General features: G+C 43.8%; 1 protein-coding gene across 1 annotated transcript in view; it reads right to left on the bottom strand.

The window, feature by feature from the left end:
* Positions 1 to 25,139, bottom strand: part of ITGA9 (integrin subunit alpha 9) — a 565,489-nt gene that overhangs the window by 397,451 nt on the left and 142,899 nt on the right. Inside the window, exons 6-7 of the mRNA XM_068236571.1 lie at positions 13,510 to 13,639; positions 2,771 to 2,856 (exon numbers count right to left, since the gene is read on the bottom strand). Of these exons, the coding sequence (XP_068092672.1) occupies positions 2,771 to 2,856; positions 13,510 to 13,639 (216 nt within the window). The remainder of the gene's footprint in view (positions 1 to 2,770; positions 2,857 to 13,509; positions 13,640 to 25,139) is intronic.

Genomic DNA, 25,139 nt, shown 5'->3' with positions numbered 1-25,139 from the left:
GTAAGTATAGTGCATGTGGCAGGCTCCATAAACTTATTCAGGTGTACTTTAAATTTTGAATTGGAACTCATAGGGCAAAACATAAACACACTTATTGCTGTTTTTGCAACAGACCTCTGCTGTCTCTACGCCAACTGAGTAGGGTCGGTCAATGTCTGCTGTAAGTAAGTCCTCCACAGGCAATTTGTGAAGTGCTACATCAGTCATGCGGAGTCCACCTATCGGTGATTAATGTGTTCTGTGGTAGAGTGAGGACTAGAGAAGGTAGTCAAATGATTTGGTCTGTGGCAGCGGCGCGACATAAGTTGAGACTATGGACAATCAAAGTGACTGATAAGTTGAGGAGGATGTTGCACAGCAGCAACGTTCTGGGAGAGTGAGAAGTATTCCACAGAACAAGGTCCCACCTCAGCAACTAACCACTAGGTATTCTTGTATACCATTATCATCATCTGCTATGTGTAGGATAGTGTGCAAAAATAAAGCCAGAATGTACTGTACATGTCTGTTGGTAATCAGACATGTGGAAGAAGCAAGCCCAACCGCTTTTATTACATACTGCAGGCACCTCAGTCTTGCTCGTCCTCCTGTCTTCCCATTCCACAGAGCAGAATATACTGCAATTACCTGAACTACATATTTGTGTGACAAAAAGGGTGCCTGAAACCATTGTCTTAGGCAGAATTTATTGCAAGTGTGTATATGACTATAGAAGGAGGCATACATTGGAGAGGTTTGAAAACCTTTCTCAGTAGCCATTATCTCTGCCAAAATAAAATTAGTTGACAGCCCAAAGTTCCCGCTATCTGCTCAAATCCATCTCTTCTCAGATATGAAAACATGCATAGCACCAGTACCCCAAAGAGGCCCAAAAAAGATTAGCACCACTGAATATAAGTTGAAAAAGTAAAAAAAGCTTTATTACATATCCAGAAATATCAATAATATACACAATATGTTAAAACACTTAAAAAAAGCGTATTATAACCACCTGTCTGCATAATGACAAATATCTGCATGTATAAAGTGCATGCTGCAAAAATCAAGGACACTAAACTCTCATATGCTATGTAATGATAAATCTGGTCATGCAGTTCCAATAGGGCCCTGCACTGACCATAGAACCCGGGTTCATAAGAATTTGCAAGGTGAACACTGTGATATAATATCAGAGTGCTTCTCTATATAAAGGTAGTGGCCCACAAAAGGCAGTGAAAATAAATGAACAGGAAACGTATAAACGTAACTAATCATTAACAAAACCTACCGAAAACGAGTGCATCATGGGCTGGAACAGCATACGTGAACAAGTGTGCATCTAGTGTAAGGTGCAAAATGCACCAGCAATAAGTAATAAGCAAGATACTTAGCCTCGAGTGGTATGAGAGTCACTGGCAAGCTGAGGAGTGTCCGCAGGAGGAAGAGGGTAGATCCACCGAGCGGCCGACATGTGTCGCGGCAACAACGCCGCTTTCAAAGAGTCCAAATCACCAGCACTTGGGCTTTTTGAAAGCGGCGTCGTTTCCGCGATACATGTCGGGCCGCTCGGTGGATCATCATGATGCAATGGTTTTGTCCATGGCGCTGCAACGGACAAAGTGTAAAATGACCCTTAGAAACAAAGGATCGGCAGGACAGCCAGGCAATCCAGGCAGGACAGCCAGGCATTTTTTTAAAAAGGAAATAAATGTAGCAGCCTCAATATCTCTCTCATTACAGGGTCACTTTAATTCCTGTGATTTACTGTAAAGCGATGTTTTGTTTACTCTTTGAACTGCTTTACTGAAAACCCCCAGTGGAGTAAGTTCATACAATGATACCGACTAGCCAATTTCCTCTTAAATTATGCATATAACATTACAAAGACAGCTGTTTTTCTACAAGCATTTAGCATGGCTTCCTAAACTTTACTATTGAAGTCCATTTAATGTAAGGAAGCGCTGTGACGTACGTAGCGAGGCCTCCTTGGACTACTGGCAGTAAATGCACATTTTTTTGAATTCCCATTCATTTTACTGAACATTATATTTCCCCACAGATCTTTACATTGAATGTGTTCTGCTGATTAGATTCATTTCCTCTCTTAACTAGGGTAATTTAGTTGCAGCTAAAAATGCTCTTAATACAAAGGAAGACATTGACATTAATGGTGTTGATTGAATATGTAGTCTGATGGAGTCTGCAAATGCATCTAAAACGAGAAGACAAGACCCATGGCCTTGTAGAATAATATTGGCTATTTCCTGTTAACCTGGTGAATGGGAGGGTCTTTATTTCAAATAAAGTTCCTTTAATACAATTTCAGCTTGTTTCTTACTATTTTTTTTTCTGTGCTTATGGAATGAGGTCGTATACAAGCTCACTGTAGCAAGTAAATTTCAGAGTATGATTAAAGAAGGTCCTAAATAATCTTGAATCAGTGAATATACTATATATCTCAAGTAAACATTTCTGAGAAAACATTATATTTGTAATTCTTCATAAAGGAAAGGATAAGTTTATGAAAACAATACACTTTTTATACGCCTGAAAGAACTGTCACGCAACGCCCACCATCTCCATTAGAAAAATCCCACCCTTCAGATATAAGCTGACTACAGACTGACATTAGTCCAAGCCTGGCGTGCAGCTCTGCATTACCTCACAAACAATGAACTAATTATATCTCAGCTGTTACAAAGGAAACCAAAGGGCTCTATTCATTACTTTTGTGGAAGTGAAGTAGCCAGCTCAGTTTATGTCACAAGCTCCATAGTGACGGAAGCCTCACCTTTCCGATACCACTATCTTGCGGAGCTCCTCCTACTATATCCACAGTAGTGGGATGTGTGAAGTGACCAGCAGTGACTGCATATCCTGAGGAAAAGAAACAGAAAACTTCAATATCAATTCAAGGCAATCTGTCTGGTTGGTTTGCTAGAATGCAAAAGACAAGGACATCTTTTATTATATCATTTTCCAAAACATTTGGGCACTGTGAAAAATGTATATAAAAACAGGAACTATTTACAAATCATTTAAAGGTTATATTTGAGTGAAAATATTAAACAACCTAAATGTTGAAACTAAAAAATATTTTTGCTTTTTGAAAGATATATGGTCACTTTGGTGCAAGCAACCTGTATGTAAAAACATGGGACAGGGTCATGTATACCACTCTGTGGCATCACCTCTTATTTCAACAACACTCTGTAAGGCCCCGTTTCTACTTGTGCCAGTGTGCATCTCTGTTCTGATACAAGTACGCATTTGAATCCCTCTACCTGTGCCATGCAAAACTACGGGAATTCACATACAACATGTGATTAAAAGCTACCAGCAATCCATTTTTTTGCCTGTATATAAATTCGGAGGCAGCTTACTGATTTTCAATAGGCAGTGCTCCCCCATCCAAATTTGTATGCAAGGAAAAGGTCCAAATCAACCCTTGTGGAAAGAGCCCATATGTTAGCGAACTGAGGAGACGAAATGCTGTAGTTTTGAAAGTGAAATGTTCCATTTTTGCATGACATAGAATTGCAGCTGCTCAACAATTTGGAATCTCTTTTGATTAACTGACTTTGTTACAAGTGAATGTACTCTTGTGCTTTGGATCATTGATCTGCTGCATAGCCAATTTGTGATTCAGCTTCAGACAACTGACTTATGACCAGACATTCTCCTTTAGTCCTTTTTATCACCAGCCGGGGACTTGGTAACACTGGTACTGGCACCAGGGCCGGTTCTAGACTTTTTGCTGCCTGAGGCAAACTTGCACCAGTATAGGTAGTATAGTTGCCCCCAGTATAGGTAGTGTAGTTTCCCCAGTATAGGTAGCTAGTATAGCTGCCCCAGTATAGTTAGCATTGTTTCTCAAGAATAGGTAGCTTGTATAGTTGCCCCCAGTATAGGTAGCCTGAACAAGGGGAACCGGCAGCACACAGCGATGGGGAGGAGGACCAGATCCTCCCCCTCACCTGGGCCGCCCTTCCGTGCTCCCCCCTCTAGATATTAGTGCAGAGTGTCAGTGGCAGAGGGCGGAGGATGAATGACTCACCTCCTGAATGACTCGACATGGCACGGTTCTCTGCCACCCTGTAACACCACCGCATGTTAGCGCTTAAAGGGAACCAGAGAGGAATGCTTTGGTAAAATAGAAAAAAGATTTTATACATACCTGGGGCTTCTTCCAGCCCCATAAGCCTGGATCGCTCCCACGCCGCCATCCTCCGCTTCCTGGATCCGCCGGTTCCCGGGCCCGTCACTTCCGGCGGACGCGGCCAATTGTCCGCATCACAGGGGCCCCCTCCATACCCGTACGCATGCGGCTGCGCAGCGAGCAGCCACACGCGTACCTGTATGGAGGGAGCCCCCTGTGATGCGGAGAATTGGCCACGTCCGCCGGCCGACTGGCCAACTCACGGCAATGACGGGACCCGGTACCGGCGGATCCAGGCAGTGGAGAACGGCGGCGTGGGAGCGATCCAGGCGTATGGAGCTGGAGGAAGCCCCAGGTATGTATAAAAGCTTTTCTTCATCCTCTCTGGTTCCCTTTAACACATGTGGTGTTCATTCGGCTGCATTTAAATTGTACTTGAATTGCACTGATGGCCAGCAGGCAGAAGACTGAACTGCTTGGCAAGCGTGCAGTTCAGATGTCCATCTGAAAGAGGCCTAAGGGTACTAAGGTTACTATTGCACAAGGGTAAGGCCTTGTTCACATTGTCACACGCAGATGCGAATGGAACGCAACACGCACGCCATCTGCGTTTTCATGTGTTGTGTGGCTGATCCCATTCACTGTAGTGAATGGGTCAGCTACGCGTTTTGGCAAAAAAATGTATGCACCGCACTGGTACGGAAGGCATGCAATGTGAACATCAGACAGTGCAGTCTATGCCCTTCTGATGTTCGTACGTGTCTGCCTCCTGCACGTGTTGCCCGAAATACGGCAACGCGTGTAATGTGAACAAGGGCTGTGGGCCTGTCTCCATTTTCTGCACAGGAAAACTGCAACCAATGTTAACCACTTAAGGACCGCAGTCTTTTCACCCCTTAAGGACCAGAGCCTTTTTTCCATTCAGACCACTGCAGCTTTAATGGTTTATTGCTCAGTCATACAAGCTACCATCTAAATGAATTTTACCTCCTTTTCTTGTCACTAATACAGCTTTCTTTTGGTGCTATTTGATTGCTGCTGCGATTTTGACTTTTTATTATATTCATCAAAAAAGACATGAATTTTGGCAAAAAAATGATTTTTTTAACTTTCTGTGCTGACATTTTTCAAATAAAGTAAAATTTCTGTATACATGCAGCGCGAAAAATGTGGACAAACATGTTTTTGATTAAAAAAAACCCATTCAGTGTATATTTATTGGTTTGGGTAAAAGTTATAGCGTTTACAAACTATGGTGCAAAAATTGAATTTTCCCATTTTGAAGCATCCCTCTCATTTCTGAGCACCTGTCAGGTTTCATGAGGTGCTAGAATTCCAGGATAGTATAAATACCCCCCAAATGACCCCATTTTGGAAAGAAGCCACCCCAAAGTATTCACTAAGAGGCATGGTAAGTTCATAGAAGATTTTATCTTTTGTCACAAGTTAGCGGAAAATGACACGTTGTGACAAAAAAAATAAATAAAAAAAAGTTTCCATTTCTGCTAACTGGTGACAAAAAAAAAATGAAATCTGCCACGGACTCACCATGCCCCTCTCTTAATACCTTGAAGTGTCTAGTTTCCAAAATGGGGTCATTTGTGGGGTGTGTTTACTGTCCTGGCATTTTGGGGGGTGCTAAATTGTAAGCACCCCTGTAAAGCCTAAAGGTGCTCATAGGACTTTGGGCCCCTTAGCGCACCTAGGCTGCAAAAGAAATGTCACACATGTGGTATCGCCTTACTCAGGAGAAATAGTATAATGTGTTTTGGGGTGTATTTTTACACATACCCATGATGGGTGGGAGAAATATCTCTGTAAATGAGATTTCTTTTGATTTTTTTACACACAATTGTCCATTTACAGAGATATTTCTCCCACCCAGCATGGGTATGTGTAAAAATACACCCCAAAACACATTATACTACTTCTCCTGAGTACCGCGATACCACATGTGTGACACTTTTTTGCACCCTAACTGCGCTAAGGGGCCTAAAGTCCTATGAGTACCTTTAGGATTTCACAGGTCATTTTGAGGCATTTATTTTCTAGACTATTCCTCACGATTTAGGGCCCCTAAAATGCCAGGACAGTATAGGAACCCTACAAGTGACCCCATTTTAGAAAGAAGACACCCCAAGGTATTCCGTTAGTAGTATGGGGAGTTCATAGAAGATTTCATTTTTTTTTCACAAGTTAGCGGAAATTGATTTTTATTGTTTTTTTCACAAAGTGTCATTTTCCGCTAACTTGTGACAAAAAATAAAATCTTCTATGAATTCCCCATACACCTAATTGAATACCTTGGGGTGTCTTCTTTCTAAAATGGGGTCACTTGTGGGGTTCCAATAATGCCCTGGCATTTTAGGGGCCCTAAACCGTGAGGAGTAGTCTAGAAACCAAATGCCTCAAAATGACCTGTGAAATTCTAAAGGTACTCATAGGACGTTGGGCCTCTTAGCGCACCTAGGTTGCAAAAAAGTGTCACACATGTGGTATCGCCGTACTCAGGAGAAGTAGTATAATGTGTTTTGGGGTGTATTTTTACACATACCCATGCTGGGTGGGAGAAATATCTCTGTAAATTAAAATGTTTTGATTTTTTTTACACACAATTGTCCCTTTACAGAGATATTTCTCCCACCCAGCATGGGCATGTGTAAAAATACACCCCAAAACACATTATACTACTTCTCCTGAGTACGGCAATATCACATGTGTGACACTTTTTTGCAGCCTAGGTGCGCTAAGGGGCCCAACGTCCTATTCACTGGTCATTTCGAGGCATTTGGTTTCTAGACTACTCCTCACGGTTTAGGGCCCCTAAAATGCCAGGGCAGTATAGAAACCCCACAAGTGACCCCATTTTAGAAAGAAGACACCCCAAGGTACTCCGTTAGGTGTATGGTGAGTTCATAGAAGATTTTATTTTTTGTCACAAGTTAGTGGAAAATTACACTTTGTGAAAAAAAACAATACAAATCAATTTCCGCTAACTTTTGACAACAAAATAAAATCTTCTATGAACTCGTCATACACCTAACAGAATACCTTGGGGTGTTTTCTTTCTAAAATGGGGTCACTTGTGGGGTTCCTATACTGCCCTGGCATTTTAGGGGCCCAAAACCACGAGGAGTAGTCTGGAAACCAAATGCCTCAAAATGACTGTTCAGGGGTATAAGCATCTGCAAATTTTGATGACAGGTGGTCTGAGGGGCCGAATTTTGTGGAACCGGTCATAAGCAGGGTGGCTTCTTAGATGACAGGTTGTATTGGCACTGAAGTGCAGGAATGTTCTCAAATCGTGACCTGGTCATGGCTAATAAGTCGTACCAGCAGTGATCAGAAAAAAAATTTCTGTCACTGCGGTGGGGCGGGTGAGGGTTTGGCCGGGTGATCAGAAGCCCGCAGGGGGCATATTAGGGCCTGATCTGATGGGTAGCAGTGACAGGTGGTGACAGGGGGTGACGGGGTGGTTGATAGGTGATCCGTAGGTGATTACAGAGGAGAATATATGCAAGCAATGCACTGGCGAGTTGATCAGAGGGGGTCTGGGGGGCTAATTGAGGGTGTGGGCGGGTGATTGGGTGCCCGCAAGGGGCAGATTAGTGTCTGATCTGATGGGTAGCAGTGACAGGTGGTGACGGGGTGATTGATGAGTGATTGATGGGTGATCAGTGGATGATTAGAGGGGAGAACAGATGTAAACAATGCACTTTTGGAGGTGATCTGAGGGTGGGTCTGCACGCAATATGAGGGTGTGGGTGGGTGATCAGGTGCCCACAAAAGGCAGGTTAGGGTCTGATCTGATGGGTGGCAGTGACAGGTGGTGACAGGGGGTGATTGATGGGTGATTGACAGGTGATCAGCGGGTGATTATAGGGAAGATTAGATGTATACAGTACACAGGGGGGAGGGTCTAGGAAGGATCTGAGGGTGTGTGTGTGTGTGGGGGGGGTGTTCAGGAGCCCCCAGGGGGCAGTTTAGGACCTAATCTAAAAAAATAGCGTTGAGATTGTGACAGAAAGTGATTAATGGGTGATTAGGGGGGTGATTGGGTGCAAACAGGTGTCTGACGGGTGGGCAGGGGGGGTCTGATGGGTGCAGTGGGCGATCAGGGGGCAGGATCAGTGTGCTTGGGTACTTACTAGGAGGGCTGCAACCTGCCCTGGTGGTCCCTCAATCACTGGGACCACCAGGGCAGGAGGCAGCCTGTATAATACGCTTTGTATACATTACAAAGCGTATTATCCGCTTTACATGCGGCAGATCGGGGGTTAACAACCCGCCGCCGCTGCTAATTGGCTGGCGGGTTGACGTCGCGGGTGGGCACATCCAGCGTGCAATCCCAGGCCAGCTAGTCCGCAACGAGCCGCCGCCGATCGGCGTATTGCGGTCGTTGCAGGCTCCACTTGGTTAAAATCACAATCCAGTAAAATATATAGATCTATATATATATATATATATATATATATATATATATATATATATATATATATATATATATATATATATATCTATCTATCTATCTATCTATCTATAGATAGATAGATAGATAGATAGATAGATAGATAGATAGATAGATAGATCTATAGATAGATCTATATATATATATAGATCTATATATATATATAGATCTATATATATATAGATCTATATATATATATATATATATATATATATATATATATATATAGATCTGTATATATAGATCTATATATATATATATATTAGGGGTGGGACGACGAATCCGGCGAATCCACGAATCCCTCGAATATTAGGAAATATTCGAGATTCGTGGACTCGAATCCCGACGCCATTTTCTGTTCGCCGAATACGCCGAATCCCGACGCTGCATCGCCGCGCATCCGCCGCTTCCCTCGCCCGCAATTGTCCTCCTCCCGCTCCCCGTAGCCGCCTCCGCTCGCCCGCCGCATAAATAAGAGGAAGCAGCCTCTCACCTCCAGCGTGGAGCCCGGAGCGGCAGACCTCCTGCACACTTCCTTATTCCCCCTAGTGACCGGCTCTTACTACGCGTCATCAGTAAGAGCCGGTCAGGTGGCCACTAGGGGGAACCAGGAAGTGAAGGGAGAGGTCTGCCGCTCCGGGCTCCACGCTGATGCTGGAGGTGAGAGGCTGCTTCTCCTTATGTATGCAGGGGGACAAGTGGAGGAGGCTGCGGGGGGAGGGAGGAGGATGCGGGGGGAGGGAGGAGAATATGTGCCACCCATAAGAAGCCCCCATAGCCTGCTATCTATACTGAAGCCCCCATACGAAGCCCCCCATAGCCTGCTATCTATACTGAAGCCCCCCATAGCCTGCTATCTATACTGAAGCCCCCCATAGCCTGCTACCTATACTAAAGCCCCCATAGCCTGCTACCTATACTAAAGCCCCCCATAGCCTGCTATCTATACTGAAGCCCCCCATAGCCTGCTACCTATACTAAAGCCCCCCCATAGCCTGCTAACTATGCTGAAGCCCCCCATACTGAAGCCCCCCATAGCCTGCTACCTATACTGAAGCCCCCATAGCCTGTTACCTATACTAAAGCCCCCATAGCCTGCTAACTATACTGAAGCCCCCCATACTGAAGCCCCCCATAGCCTGCTACCTATACTAAACCCCCCATAGCCTGCTAACTATGCTGAAGCCCCCCATACTGAAGCCCCCCATAGCCTGCTACCTATACTGAAGCCCCCCATAGCCTGCTACCTATACTGAAGCCCCCCCATAGCCTGCTACCTATACTGAAGCCCCCCCATAGCCTGCTACCTATACTGAAGCCCCCCATAGCCTGTTACCTATACTGAAGCACCCCCATAGCCTGCTACCTATACTGAAGCCCCCCATAGCCTGTTACCTATACCGAAGCACCCCATAGCCTGCTACCTATACTGAAGCCCCCCATAGCCTGCTACCTATACTGAAGCCCCCCATAGCCTGTTACCTATACTGAAGCACCCCATAGCCTGCTGTCATAGGACAGCTAAGTGCAGCCGGTTCGGTGCGCACGATCGCGGCGGGGAGCGGCGGCGCCGGTGATAGAGATCTACGCCCTGCCAGCCAGGAGCCCATCAAAACAGGGCGTAGATCTCTATCACCTTGGTCCGGAAATGGTTAATCAATCAATGGGCTAGTTCACACCTAACTGTGTTTTTCACATGCAGAAAAAAACAATTGACAGCAATGCAAAACTGTGAGACAACTCATGCAGAAAAAAATGACGTACAGAAAACCCAATGAGTGGAGACAGGTCCTAGTATAGGCAATACTGAACTTCTACAAATGGGTGTGCAAAAGCAGTTTTTTTTGTTTACCGAAATTGTCTTCTGTATTATACTAAATTTGTTTGGAGATAAGGAACAACTTAATTATTATTATTAATAAACATTATGTATAAAACACTAACATATTATGCAGTGTTGTACAATACATAGGGGAGACATTACAACATTAAAACATTTTACACAGGGACATTACTGTATATCATTCAATGGTACACAAAATAGCTATGTAACAATGTAGGGATCAATACAGCAGATGAGTCATTGAGCACACAGGGAGGAGGGCCCTGCCAAATAGGCTTACAATTCCTAAATGTTATGAATAAGGAAAAACAGAAGGATGGTAGAAATTAGAACTTTTTCATTCAACTGTAAATGCAAAAGCGGTGCTGTTGTAGGGAAAACAGTAGTATACCATAATCAGAGCATTTAATCGGCAACCAGCTTTCACTGCTCTCCCTGATCAGATCTGCAGTTTGGCGGCTCTCAGTTCCTATTCTTTGCCCATTTTTTATTTGTTCTCCCTTATTAATAGGCCTGCACTCCTGAATGGACACAAGTACAATATATGATGAAGAAGTTTTGTCTCTAGCACGTTGTATAGCCACCACTTTATGCATCTGCATATCCTACCATTTCAGACAGACATGATTTGGGGCAAAAAAAAGTAATGTGGTTTATTCACAATACTTATCTAATAAATTATCATATCTCAATGTATCTGTTGATCAGCTTACCTATTTAAAGAGTGGAGTTGTGTTGCAAAGTTCTGAAAAGCGGCTCTGCAGTCAAGGTAGGTCAAGGTAGGTAAGGAGAGACAGTTATGAGATAAGTTTTGTGAATCAACTTGCCCACTAGTAGAACAGGCTCATAGTGCTGCCAAGATCCAGTGGACAGTGCAGAAGAGTGCCAGCATATGTCTGCTGAGATTTGCTGACTAAACTAATGGCATGGGATTTCACACACAGAAGAGGAAGATAATTATACAGTTTTATTGATGAGTGACAAGCTCACTCCAGATATCTATTCATCTTCCTCAAACAATTCTTTGCAGACATGTTTCATTAACTAATGCTTTCGTAGAACAGTACATTCTTTTTCACAGGGTTTGAACTTGAAACAAGCTAAGGATTAATACTGAAGGGCTGGCTTATGACATGAGGCTAATTACAGCTGTAATTTACCACTTAAGTCTTATGTGATATCGGTGCACTTTTCCTTGCATTAAGTATGGTATGTATAGAACTACAATAAATAAAAGTGCTGCAGTGAAGGTAGTGATAAATGAAGCCATTTAATAGCATTGCTCAACAATTTGCTGCAGTGACACCTCAGTGGTAACAGCAACAAGTACCACAAGAGCAGCTCTGTAACTGACAAGATGACTTGTATTTGTCACACTGACTTATTTGTGTCACTGTCTCCAGGCTGACAGAATACCCAGAAAGCTCATGGTGACCTAGAACAACTAGTAAAGTATAAGGGGCTAAAAAAGACCAACAAGCTCTCTTTTAGGCTGTAGACACACTATACGCGCTTTCTGAGACCTTTTATGACCATCAGCGCTTTCTGAGCGTTTTTAAAAAACACTCACATTGGCCTTAATTCACTAAGATCATGCTGGAGATAATAAGGCAAGAGAAAACTTACCTCCACACAGTGAGAGAGTTATCTTATCTCTTTATTCCTTAAGTTACCTCCTCTGTAGTTGAGTTACCTCCTCTGAAGTTATTTTCACATGCAGTTAATTAAGAGTCTGTCTTTAACTTAAGAATTCTGGAGTTATTTTAAAGACAGAGGAGTTAACTTTAGGTTTGCCTGAGGTAAAAGGTTTCCTGAATACTACATGCCTTATCACCATGGTGATAACTCTAGAAACGTTATTAAAGACAGGAGATACGCTTAGTGAATTGAGGCCATTGACTTCCATTAAAATCTCAGTAAAATTGCATTGCAGTAAAATTGATGTAAAATCACCACCATCACAATTTTTTTGAAAAATGCAATCATGGCAATTATACAGAGATTTAACCACGATTTTAATGCCAATCAATGGAAGCATTTTTTCTTAAAAACGCTCAGAAAGCGCTGATGGCCTAAAAAGCACTCAGAAAGCACTCATTGGGCTTGATTCACTAAACCGTGATAAGACAAATATCACACCTTACCAAAGATATCACACGTTATCAAAGTTTTCACATGTTATCAAAGTTATCACACCTTTATAAGGTACAGAATGACAAAAGGAGTCACTTAGGGGCCCAGAAGAATGGAAGGAGGCACAGAGGGGGCAAATTGGTCAGGAGGGGCACAGGGGGACAGTAAAGGAACACTAGATGCACAGAGGGGGACAGTGGAGGTACAGAGGGGCAATGAAAGGTACAGTGGAGTCCACAGTGGAACAGAGGTGGCCCAGGGGGGACTCTGGAGGCAAAGGGATACACGGAAGGCATAGAGGATGCATGTGGATCGAGGTGGCACAGAGGAGGTAAAGGGGACAGAGGAAGCACAACATTTTTACTTACATACAAATTCAAGTTCAGAACAAACCCTACAGTCCCTTTCTTGTTTGTTAACCAGGGACTACCTGCATAGCTTCTTTTTCAAATGTAATCAGAAGGAAAAGTAGAGGTTATAGAAAGGGCCACTGTGTCCAATTGCCAGTTAATTGCTCTATGACTGGGGTCGAGCCAAAGGCATGTCTTTCGGGTTCCCCTTTCTCATCTATAAAAGTTGGGAATTGTTACCTCCAGTATATATAGTATATAAGCTATGAGTCTTATTTGTTGTTGTCTCTGTCACTTTTATAGAAATTTCTCCAGTTCCATCCAGAAGTTATGTGGTTCTAAATGGTTATGTGGTTCTCACTGATGCAGACACCATACAGCATTAGAGACCAAAAAGAGGTTGTAATCCCTCATTACAGTATTCACAATCACAGGCATTTTATTCTTTTTAGTTGGGCTATAAGGGACTCAGTCTGTTAAAAGCCTTGTTGTCCTTTCCTGCTAGTAAAGATGTCACAGTAACTTCAATACTGGGAAAGCAGATTTAATTTACCAGGACAAAAACTAGAACACTTGCCTAAGTATGTGTAGCGCTTGGCGGTGACATCTTGATCATTCAGTTTGAAGTATGTGTTGTCAGTGAGGTTTAATACTTTAACTGTTCCAGTCCAGTAATATGATCCTGGAGCTCCCATTACAACAAGATCCTAAAAAAAAAAAAAAGAGTTGTAAGTACACAGTTATATTTATAACAACAAACGCATGCTAACACACTGTAGTTCCTACTGTATTTGTAGGAGCCGGAGGTGAGCATGTGAGGTCAGTTACAATTTTAGCTACGTGCATATATATATATATATATGGCCAGGTGGATAGTTCTCTTCTTCAAGCACTGCATGTTCCCTTTGTTTTTGTTTTTTACAAAATCTTTATTGAATAGCATAAAGTTACAATGCAGAGACAGTTAACTAGCAACTTCATACAAAAACAGGCTCAAATGGATGAGACCATAGTGCAAATATAAATCAAAGCAATCCACACTACACAGAACATAAGGTAGGAAGTGAAGCCACAGTCAATATAGGACCATCTCACACCCTGCACTGGAGTTTTTGCACTCTCCCCATCTTTTACTTGGGGTTTCCTCCTGGTGCTCCTAACCAAAAGAAACACGCTGGTAGGTTATTTGGATTGTCTCAACACTGGCTGTAAAGGTGGTAGGATGGGACAGTTATGCAGGAAGTACTTGTCCTTCTAATATCACAGGCTTTTTTTACCTTCTTCAGTACTCTGTGTTTGCGTTTTTAATTGTGTTTTGTGTGCTTTTTTGTGTTTGCAATTTTTCAATTTTGTGGTGAAATATGAACATTTTCCATTAAAGACCTCTGAATCTCTTTTTCTGAGAGGTTGGTAGGTAGCTGTACCTCTGTATCACCTTATTAGTTACATAGTTATTTGGGTTGAAAAAAAAGACGTCCATTTATTTCACCCAGAAAATAAAGTACAGCACTAGCCTACTCCCTCACATATCCTTTTTGATCCAGAGGAAGGCAAAAAACCCTTACAAGGCATGGTCCAATTAGCCCCAGAAAGGAAAAAAAATCCTTCCCGAATCCAGATGGCAAGGAGATAAAATCCCTGCAACAACACCACCGGAAATTACCTAGTAGTTATAGCCATGGATGTCTTTCAACACAAGGAAAGCATCTAATCCCACTTAAATGCATATATAGAATTTGCCATAACTACTTCCTATGGTGATACATTCCACATTTAATCAATCTTACTGTAAAGAACCCTTTTCTAAATAAATGGGTAAAACTTTTTTTCCTCTATGCGTAGATCATGTTCCCTAGTCCTTTTCACAAGGCTAGGGACAAAAAGCTTATTTGCCAAGCTTTTATATTGCCCTCAGATGTATTTAAACATGTTAATTAGATCTCCCACAAGCGTCTTTTCTCCAGACTAAATAAGCCCAGTTTATCTAACCTTTCCTGGTAAGTGAGACCTTCCATCCCTCATATCAGTTTTGTTCAGGAATCAGGAATAGTTTATTTCGCCAAGCATGACTGGGTCATGCCCGGAATTGGGTTTGGCACAGTACATTTGGCTCAGAAGAGACTTCAATTGATAACATAGATAAGCAACAGGACAGTTACATATGTCAGTAGCAGACAGTTACATTTGCATTTCAATAACATTTACATTTTACTTTACATTTGCATTTCCAGTTTACATACTAGAGCAGCAGTTGGCTCTGTCCGTGACAGTTCTATATGTCGTGGGGGTGCCCTGATGGGAGTATGTGGAGGGAGTTCAGGGGGCTGACAGCTGAGGGGAAGAAGGAATTACTGTGCCTAGCCGTCTTTGTGTAGATGGCCCGAAGCCTCCGTCCCAATGGCATCTGACTGAAGTAGCAGTGGCCCGGGTGAGAGGGGTCGTTAGCGATCTTCAGGGCCCTCGATCTCAGTCTTTTATTGTGTAGGAGGGCAAGTGAGGGGAGAGGTCTCCCAATGAATTGTTGTTTGTCTCTGCATCTGCTCTAAAACTACAATATCTTTTATGTAATGCGATGCCCAGAACTGAATTCCATATTCCAGATGTGGCCTTACTAGAGAGTTAAACGGGCAATATTATGCTAGCATCCAAAGTTTTTATTTTCCTTTTAATGCGTCCCAAAATTGTATTTGCTTTAGCTTCAGCGGCTTGGCATTGAATATGAATATTTAACAAGTCCTTTTCCAAATTTGATGTCCCCATCTGTATCCCATTAATTTTGTATGGTACTAGACCAGGCATGGGCAAACTTGGCCCTCCAGCTGTTACGGAACTACAAGTCCCACAATGCATTGCAAGAGTCTGATAGCCACAGTCATGACTCATAAAGGCAAATGCATTGTGGGAATTGTAGTTCCGTAACAGCTGGAGGGCCGAGTTTGCCCATGCCTGTACTAGACCATTGGTACCACCAAAATGCATGACTTCACATTTTTCAACATTGAATTTCATCTGCCATTTATGTGCCCATATAGCCATCCTATCCATATGTTACTATCTTCCTGAGAGTTGATAATACTGCTCATTTTCTAAGAGGCTGGAATTAGGAAGCTGTATCCCTGAATCTCCTAATTTCTTGAGAAGCTGCCAAGTTACTGGAGGGCCTCTAAAATAACTCACTTCTTGAAAAACTGCCACCAGGTAGCTGTGAAGCCCCATACACACACTCAACAGCAGTCTTTTATGCAGCAAAATTATCAAACAACTTTTGTTGTGAAACAAGTTGCAACAACCAAAAAAAGTTGTGTAACGATTGTGGAACTTTCTCCGTGATCAGCGCACAACGCGTGCGCTGATACGGCGGAAATCCTCCACAAGCGTATATTTGCAGGCACCCAGCAAAAGGTGCTACGCACCCGTAGAGGGAAAATTCCTGTCGGCAGATGGCGCTGGGGAGTGTAGAGGAACCAATCCTCTGTACCTCCACAAATGCCAGACAGGAATTTGTACGAAGCGCAGAACGCAATCGCAAGAGAGGCGATTGCGAATGAGAACGAGCAAAGGGACAGGTTGTATGTGTGTGCGCCAACCTAGTCGCCACCCCGCGACAGTGCACACACAACAGCAGATATGAAACAGGAACGCGATCGCGAGAAGTGCGATCGCCAGACGTGACACAAGGCAAATCAGAATAGAATACGAGGGTAGCAAAGGCACAGCAAATAATACAATGAGAAGATGCGGAAAATAACAAACGCTAGCTAACCGCGAACACCGCACTCATTCGCAACAGTGCACGCGGTTATGCGCGGTCTCCACGTGATAAGCACAATAGAGACAAGCACACCTAACTAACCATCGACAGACAAACATGAAACAGAGGACGCGAACGCTTGCTTAACGGTTACCTCACCGAGCCTCCAGCAAGCAGTCGTAGCAGACAAGACAGACACACGAAAACAGGGCCAAGCGAGAGATAGGATCCACAGCACTAGCGAAAAGTGGCTAGCGCGATCCAGGTACAGAGTAGCAGAACAGAAGGATCCACAGCGCTAGCGAAAAGTGGCTAGCGCGATCCAGAGAGGCAGAACAGAAGTGATAGCTGGTAGCAACCGCTGCACCAGCTATGCTCCAAGAACAGAGATCAGAACCGTTTCCTGTCGACCACCGCTGGGACAGGACAACAGCATCAGAACAAACAAACAGATAAACAATCCTAACTGTACTTAGGGAATCTGCCTAGCACAGTTTCCAGGAATTACTCTAAGCTGATCTTCAAACCAAGAGCAAGGCTGACACCCCACCAGGAGTGTTACATAGGACGAAATCCTTATGAACAGCAAAGCCTTGTGGGAAAAACATAGTACTTATAGTACACGCCTCCAATGAATGTGGCCAGGCAATTTGCATGACAACGTATGCAAATTCCTCAGCAAGCACAAGCTGCAAAACTGACAGAAGCTCTTCTTTCCAGAGTCCTGCAGCTTGCAAACCTACACAATGGTCAAAAAGCTGCCTGCACAGGCAGCTGAGCAAATCATCACAAGTTGTTTGCTATTGTTCACTCAACTGATAAGACGTCAATACAACAGTTGGATTGACGTCTTATCAGTTGTTTGAACAACAGCAAACAACTTTTTTTGGTTCTTTCAACTTGTTTCACAACAAAAGTTGTTTGATAATTGTGCTGCATAAAAGACTGCTGTTGAGCCTGAAATTCTAAAACCCCTGCCTGAAATTCATTAATTTAGTGATACAACTCAATAGGTCTAATGGCCTACAGGAGCATGTATTACTGGATCAAGTATTTTTTTTAACATCGTACTGTATGCCCCATGTCCAAAGGACCTCACAGTGTAACAAACATTGACAGATTAACTGTGACATGCTAGCGTCAGTTTGAAAAGATGGCATACTAACCCACACATTTTAAGGTATGAGAAAAACCAGATCAGTTAATTTCAGCACCCGGATCAGTTCACTTTGGCACCCAGCGCTATGCTGCGCGCCTCGCGCAACAATAATTTGGGGCTCTGGCGGTTGCCAGATTCCGAATTACATCTCCCTCTGAGTTGCTACAACTCAAAGGGGGAATAGTATTTAACGCCGTCAGGGAGTTTAACGGTAGCAGGGAGAGCCTGGCTCGCCCTGTGCCAAACTGGCTGGCACCGAAATAATATGCCCCCGTGAGAGTCACCTGAATATCCACAGCAAACCCAAGTAAGCACTGCAAAATGTAGTGCATGTGGCTAACATCCTTCCATTTGAATCAAGGACCCGATAACTGCAAGATAGCAGTGTAAACCACTGTGAAGGTTCAAAGGTAGCACAAATTATCACCTGAAAGAACTACCTACCCTTCTGTAAATTTGCAACTCTACTAGAATATTTTGATTGGAAAGCACTTTTACTGCAATATTGCACATTATATTACCAAAGGACATTACAATTTACATCTGCTGGCACGTGTTCCATAGCTCATTACTTAACAGAGACAGTCAACATAGGCAAGCCATTCTCTCTCAGAGATATGACATTGAACACGAAAAAGATAATTCAGCATGGGTGGTGTGGAAATTTTATTAAGAGAGGTCAAGTACTTTGGATGCGAGACAGAGACACACAAGGAAGCATCTGTTGCTGATAGAGCTTTAACTGTTATCAATCACCCAAGCATTTTTTTAAAAAAATTTCACCTGTTTCCTTTTCTCTTGAAAACATGTCAAACTGATATCTTGTTTCAGCATAAAATACTAAAAACTAGCACTAAATATAGAATATAATTGTCTAATGATAGTCGATTCACTAGACCAGTGACCTTTAACTAGTGGATCAGGAGTAGCATTATTCAGGAGCACTTCCTTGTGGCTTCTTAGCAGGTGATTAGTTCTGAGGGACCTGCTAGTGCTACTATACACTTGCCAAATCGGAATCAGGGCAATGTCAGAAATAAAAGCATGGGAAGCCCTACCTCCACTAACAACTCTCCATTTCCACATTTCGGGCTATCTTACTATATAATGTTGTGATTTAGAGCCCTCAGCTAAAACTTTTTTTTTACTAGAACAGGGAAGTAAACATTTGCTAAGATTTCTTGGTTGTCTGTGCCCGATAGAAAGATTGCATCTCTTATTTTTTTGGATAACCCTAAAATCAAAAGGATGGGAAAACATACCTCTGACACATATTAGCCTTTCTATGCTACAAAATATGTCTTTATTCATGTATGGATCCTAACCGGAAAAAGTTAACCTCATTTCCTATAGATAGTGATCCTTTCACTGGGATGTGAAGTGAGGGGACATATCAACTGGAACAAAACACCAATAAAAAACAGAAAAATGCTATCTCTTCTCTCCAGTATCAGAAACAAAAGTAAATACTGTAAAGAAAAATACTAGTAAAGAAAATTTGACCAGAGTTTAAATTTGAATGCCATGGGCCCTGATTCACAAAGCGGTGATAACTCAGTTATCACGCCTAAAAGACTTTAGGCGTGATAAGCCGTGCAAAGCTGAGTTATCACCGATTTGTGCTGCTGTTCGCGCGAAGCTCCCGCGCGCAAAGTTTTGCGCGCGTAGCGCACCGCGCTGCGCGCGCAAAGTCCCATAGGGCTCAATGGACACTGCGCGCGAAGCATGGTACACTGCGCGCGCAGCGCGGTGCGCTACGCGCGCAAAACTTTGCGCGCGTGAGATCGCGCGAGTTTCTTCTCATCACGCCTAAACTGAGTTTAGGCGTGATAAAGGGCTTTTCACAGGCGTGCAAACACTTTGCACCGCTTTGTGAATCAAGCCCATGATCTACATTCTTAAATTATTGTATTGTCTATTGCTGTATAAGGTCAGTGTTTTCCTTAACTAATAATTTTTAAAGCAAACATAAAACATGAGAAAGAATGGATGAAATATATTGGGTAACTTGTTCAGAATTAGATACGGTAAGAGAACAATCATTTTTGGCTGATGTCAGTGCCGGAAGAAAAATTATTACAGTACATGACATTCTTCGTATGAATACCACATGAATGTAATTGATATGGCTTGAGGATTTTTTGTCAGTCCAGAGGGAGGGGAAAAACACTAGTGTTGATAACTTCTAAAGTGGTGTGCTGCTATTGTGTGCATGGAAAAGTGAGCTAGAGATTGCATATGAAATGCATAGACTAATGTCCCACATGCAGCTATTGACAATACAGGGAATGTGAATGGAAATGATCAGCACAGACAAAACAATTTACCGTCAGGCCCAGTTCACACCTGTGTTAAAAAACGGTCTGTTTCGCTGGTCAGAACAGAATAGATTCTGTACAAATGGAACGGATGAGAACGGACCATTCACATCCATCTATTCAAACAGATCTGTTCCGAACGATCCACTGTACAGACCGCAAGATTTCTCCCTGCAGAAATTTTTCGGACCGCGGAGCCCAGCGGACCGGAAATGGAAGATGAAGCCCTGCATTGGGGGCAATGAGAGAACGGAACACGCCACGTGACAACGCTTCCTCCTTCAGCTTGTACTATGACTCGGTGTGGAACGCAAATTTAAGGCGGTAGAAGATGGAAGCCTGGAAGAAACCCTCCCTACCGCATGGCTGGAAATGAAGACGGAAGCCTGGGTAAGTTTTAACCCTCCCTCACCCGCACGGCTGCTGCACCCTCCCTCACCCGCCCGGCTGCTGCACCCTCCCTCACTCGCCCGGCTTCTGCACCCTCCCTCACCCGCCCGGCTGCTGCACCCTCCCTCACTCGCCCGGCTTCTGCACCCTCCCTCACCCGCCCGGCTGCTGGACCCTCCCTCACTCGCCAGGTTTCTGCACCCTCCCTCACCCACCCGTCTGCTGCACCCTCCCTCACTCGCCCGGCTGCTGCACCCTCCCTCACTCGCCCGGCTGCTGCACCCTCCCTCACTCGCCCGGCTTCTGCACCCTCCCTCACCCGCCCGGTTGCTGCACCCTCTCTCATCTGCCCGGCTGCTGAAACAATTGGTTGCATGCAGGTTGCTATTGGTAACGCTCCTTCTAGTCCTGCCTGTCTGGATGTCGCCATCATTGCGGTTGTGATTGGCAGATACTCTTTGTAGTCCTGCCATGTGGACATTATAATAGCTGCAGTTGCTTTTGGTAATGCTCCTTCCTGTTTTGTCCAGTATTGTTACTTTGGTGTGGACAGATACCATTGCTATGGTAGCGATCAGATTGGTAAACCCTCCTTCCTGTCTTTGTCTTGTTAATTGTGACGGTAACCAGAAGCTCAGGGCTGTGGTGCTGTGTGCAACCTCCATGTTCCTTTTCTGTCTACTCCTGCTTTGATCTGATCTGGCTCCTCCACAGTGCATCCCACACTATGTCCTGATATTACCCAGTAAATGCCTGTCTTTGCCAGTGGACTCTGGTAGTATATCTGTCTTCCTTTCCATTAGTCTCTATAGCTTGTGCAATAAGGCCTGGGTGTAGCTGTGTGCTGGGTAGATGCAACCTGTCTCCCGAGGCTAAGTAGGGACGCGCCACACAAGGTGAAGAGTGCAGTGAAGATTGGGGCATAGAAACTGAACCAAAGGCAGAGAATCAGCTTGGCTTTACAGCAAGATGTGTAGTGAGGAAAAATGTAAAAGAAACCTATGGTTACAGAAATATGCACGAACCACTGGGACTTAAAGTGAACCAGAGGTGAAAATAAACTAATGAGATAAACAATTATATTTATCCTCCTACTCCTAAAAATGACTTTTTAAGTACCACATGGACATTCACAAAAAATGTTCTGGATAATTAGTCAAATTAGAATTCTAAATTTAGCACTTAGGAAAGGCTTGCTACAACTTGTAACACTCAAGAGACATATTTAAACCACTGTTGCTTTTTACTGTGAATTACATTCTTGGCAAGGGGTGAGGACAGCTCCCACTTAATGGGTTAAGATTTCACTGTAAAACTGTAGCTCTGGCTATATTAACAGAAACACTATACCTGCCGAGACAGCTGCTATGAGCATAGAAGAAATGTGGAGGTCTCTGTTTTAGGCCTATGTTTCACTAAGCTGAGGAGATACTTCATTACGTCAGAAAAATGTAAACACTGTCCATGTAAACGAAAGATTATATGTCATTGTTTCCATTTACAGGCACAGCTTTCCAAAGTCATCTACCAGCCAAGTAGACTTGTGTAACGGGTCACTGTAACCTCATTCTATAAAATGATCCTGTGTTAATCAACGATAGTTATACTCTGTGAAGAACAGATTCAGTTCAAAAAGAATAAAACAGGAAACAGAACAGTTAACAATGGTAATCCGATAAACATATTACTGACAACATTTAAAATACTTTATGATTTTGTTCACAAATGTAGCATAATCTCTCAAGATTTTCTTTTTTTTATTTATTCAAGAATCTGGTGTGTGTAAAGCAGACCAAAATTCCCCCAAAGCATCAGCAAAAATGATGGACTGTGTCGGCCAAAGCTATTCTTCTACTCTTTTACAATAGAAAAAAATCTGACAGATGAAAATGTGAATGTGTATGACCCGATTGATCACAAACACATCAAAGTATAAATGCAAAAAATGTGTTACTTCTACTCTTTACCCCTTCCATCGTGTGCCGCTCTGTTGGCTTTCCTCCCCCTCCATAACAACAGAACGTATCTTTACAGAACTCAACCATTTCCCCTGAGGAATCGAGTCCTGATCCCTGCGGGTGGCAGTAACTGCTGTGCATGTGTGCACACCTTAAGCCAATACCAAGGAAGATGTGTAGGTAACTTTGAAGAGGTGTGCTTTGAAGGCCCGTTTGAGTAAAATTAAAGGGTACCTAAAGTGACATGTGACATGCTGAGATAAAAATGTGTATGAAAAGTCCCAATTCTACTTAGAACTAGGCAGTGTTACTGTGTCACTTTAACCACTTGACGACCGCCCATGGGCAGCGGCAAGGTGGCTCCCACAGGGCCGCATAACGATGATCGGGTAGGGCACCTGGGGGACTAATTAGCCGGGGATCGCGCGCAAGGATGCGCGCACATCCCCTGGCATTAGGCTCCGCCCACACGTGACATCACCCCGCCGGCAAATTAGCAGCGCCGGCAGATTGTAAATACCCCGATCTCGCCGTTACTAAATGTATAATACACTTTGTTAAGCTAACAAAGTCTATTATACTGACTGCCTCCTCCCCTGGCGGTCCCAGTGATCGAGCGACCACCAGGGGAGGAGGCAGCTGTTAGTGTTGGGCGAACATCTAGATGTTCGGGTTCGGGCCGAACAGGCCGAACATGGCCGCGATGTTCGGGTGTTCGACCCGAACTCCGAACATAATAGAAGTCAATGGGGACCCGAACTTTTGTGCTTTGTAAAGCCTCCTTACATGCTACATACCCCAAATTTACAGGGTATGTGCACCTTGGGAGTGGGTACAAGAGGGAAAAAATTTTTTAGCAAAAAGAGCTTATAGTTTTTGAGAAAATCGATTTTAAAGTTTCAAAGGGAAAACTGTCTTTTAAATGCGGGAAATGTCTGTTTTCTTTGCACAGGTAACATGCTTTTTGTTGGCATGCAGTCATAAATGTAATACATATAAGAGGTTCCAGGAAAAGGCTAACCCAGCAGCAGCACACGTGATGGAACAAGAGGAGGGTGGCGCAGGAGGAGAAGGCCACGCTTTGAGACACAACAACCCAGGCCTTGCATGAGGACAAGAAGCGTGCGGATAGCAATTTGCATTTTGTCGCCATGCAGTCATAAATGTAATACAGATGAGAGGTTCAATAAACAGGGACCGGAAACGCTAACCCATCACAGATGTTCATTGTTCATGTTACTTGGTTGGGGTCCGGGAGTGTTGCGTAGTCATTTCCAATCCAGGATTGATTCATTTTAATTTGAGTCAGACGGTCTGCATTTTCTGTGGAGAGGCGGATACGCCGCCAATCTGTGACGATGCCTCCGGCAGCACTGAAACAGCGTTCCGACATAACGCTGGCTGCCGGGCAAGCCAGCACCTCTATTGCGTACATTGCCAGTTTGTGCCAGGTGTCTAGCTTCGATACCCAATAGTTGAAGGGTGCAGATGGATTGTTCAACACAGCTACGCCATCTGACATGTAGTCCTTGACCATCTTCTCCAGGCGATCGGTGTTGGAGGTGGATCTGCACGCTTGCTGTTCTGTGTGCTGCTGCATGGGTGTCAGAAAATTTTCCCACTCCAAGGACACTGCCGATACCATTCCCTTTTGGGCACTAGCTGCGGCTTGTGTTGTTTGCTGCCCTCCTGGTCGTCCTGGGTTTGCGGAAGTCAGTCTGTCGGCGTACAACTGGCTAGAGGAGGGGGAGGATGTCAATCTCCTCTCTAAAGTCTCCACAAGGGCCTGCTGGTATTCTTCCATTTTGACCTGTCTGGCTCTTTCTTCAAGCAGTTTTGGAACATTGTGTTTGTACCGTGGATCCAGAAGGGTATAAACCCAGTAATTGGTGTTGTCCAGAATGCGCACAATGCGTGGGTCGCGTTCAATGCAGTCCTAGGCCGAAGAGGTCATAGCCTAGGGTCACAAAACCTGTTTATTGGGCAATTTCAATGGTGGCGAGTCTGACGTACATAAATCGCAGCAATGGCCGTTAGCAACGTCTGAATCTCACGAAATGTCTCATGCAGGTAGAAGACATATTGTTAGACTTGGGCTCCAAAGATGGGTTCCCTACATCTCTGCAAACCAGAGTTACAGGGCTCCAAATTTGGTAAAATCCCCCATAGGCTTTCATTGGGCCTCCTATTTACAGTTCCAAAATCTCACATCTTTTCAAAGGGCAATTACTCAGCAGTGGCAAATTTTCTAGCATTGTAGGGACCCTTAGGGGGAACATGACTGGTGAGTTTCGGGCCCCTAGGCCGAAGAGGTCATAGCCTAGGGTCACAAAAACCTGTTTATTAGGGCTATTTCAATGGTAGTGATGGTGACGTACATAAATCGCAGCAATGGCCGTTAGCAAAGTCTGAATCTCACGAAATGTCTCATGCAGGTAGAAGACATATTGTTAGACTTGGATTCCAAAGATGGGGTCCCTACATCTCTGCAAACCAGAGTTACAGGGGTCCAAAATTGGTAAAATCCCCCATAGGATTTCATTGCCTCCCTATTTCACTTTCCAAAATCTCACATCTTTTCAAAGGGCAATGGCTCAGCAGTACCAAATTTTCTAGCATTGTAGGGACCCT

This window comes from Hyperolius riggenbachi, chromosome 5 (assembly GCF_040937935.1).
Source record: "Hyperolius riggenbachi isolate aHypRig1 chromosome 5, aHypRig1.pri, whole genome shotgun sequence".
NCBI lineage: Eukaryota > Metazoa > Chordata > Amphibia > Anura > Hyperoliidae > Hyperolius > Hyperolius riggenbachi.
Note: the sequence above shows the minus strand (reverse complement) of the source record. Positions and strands in the feature narration are given on the sequence as shown.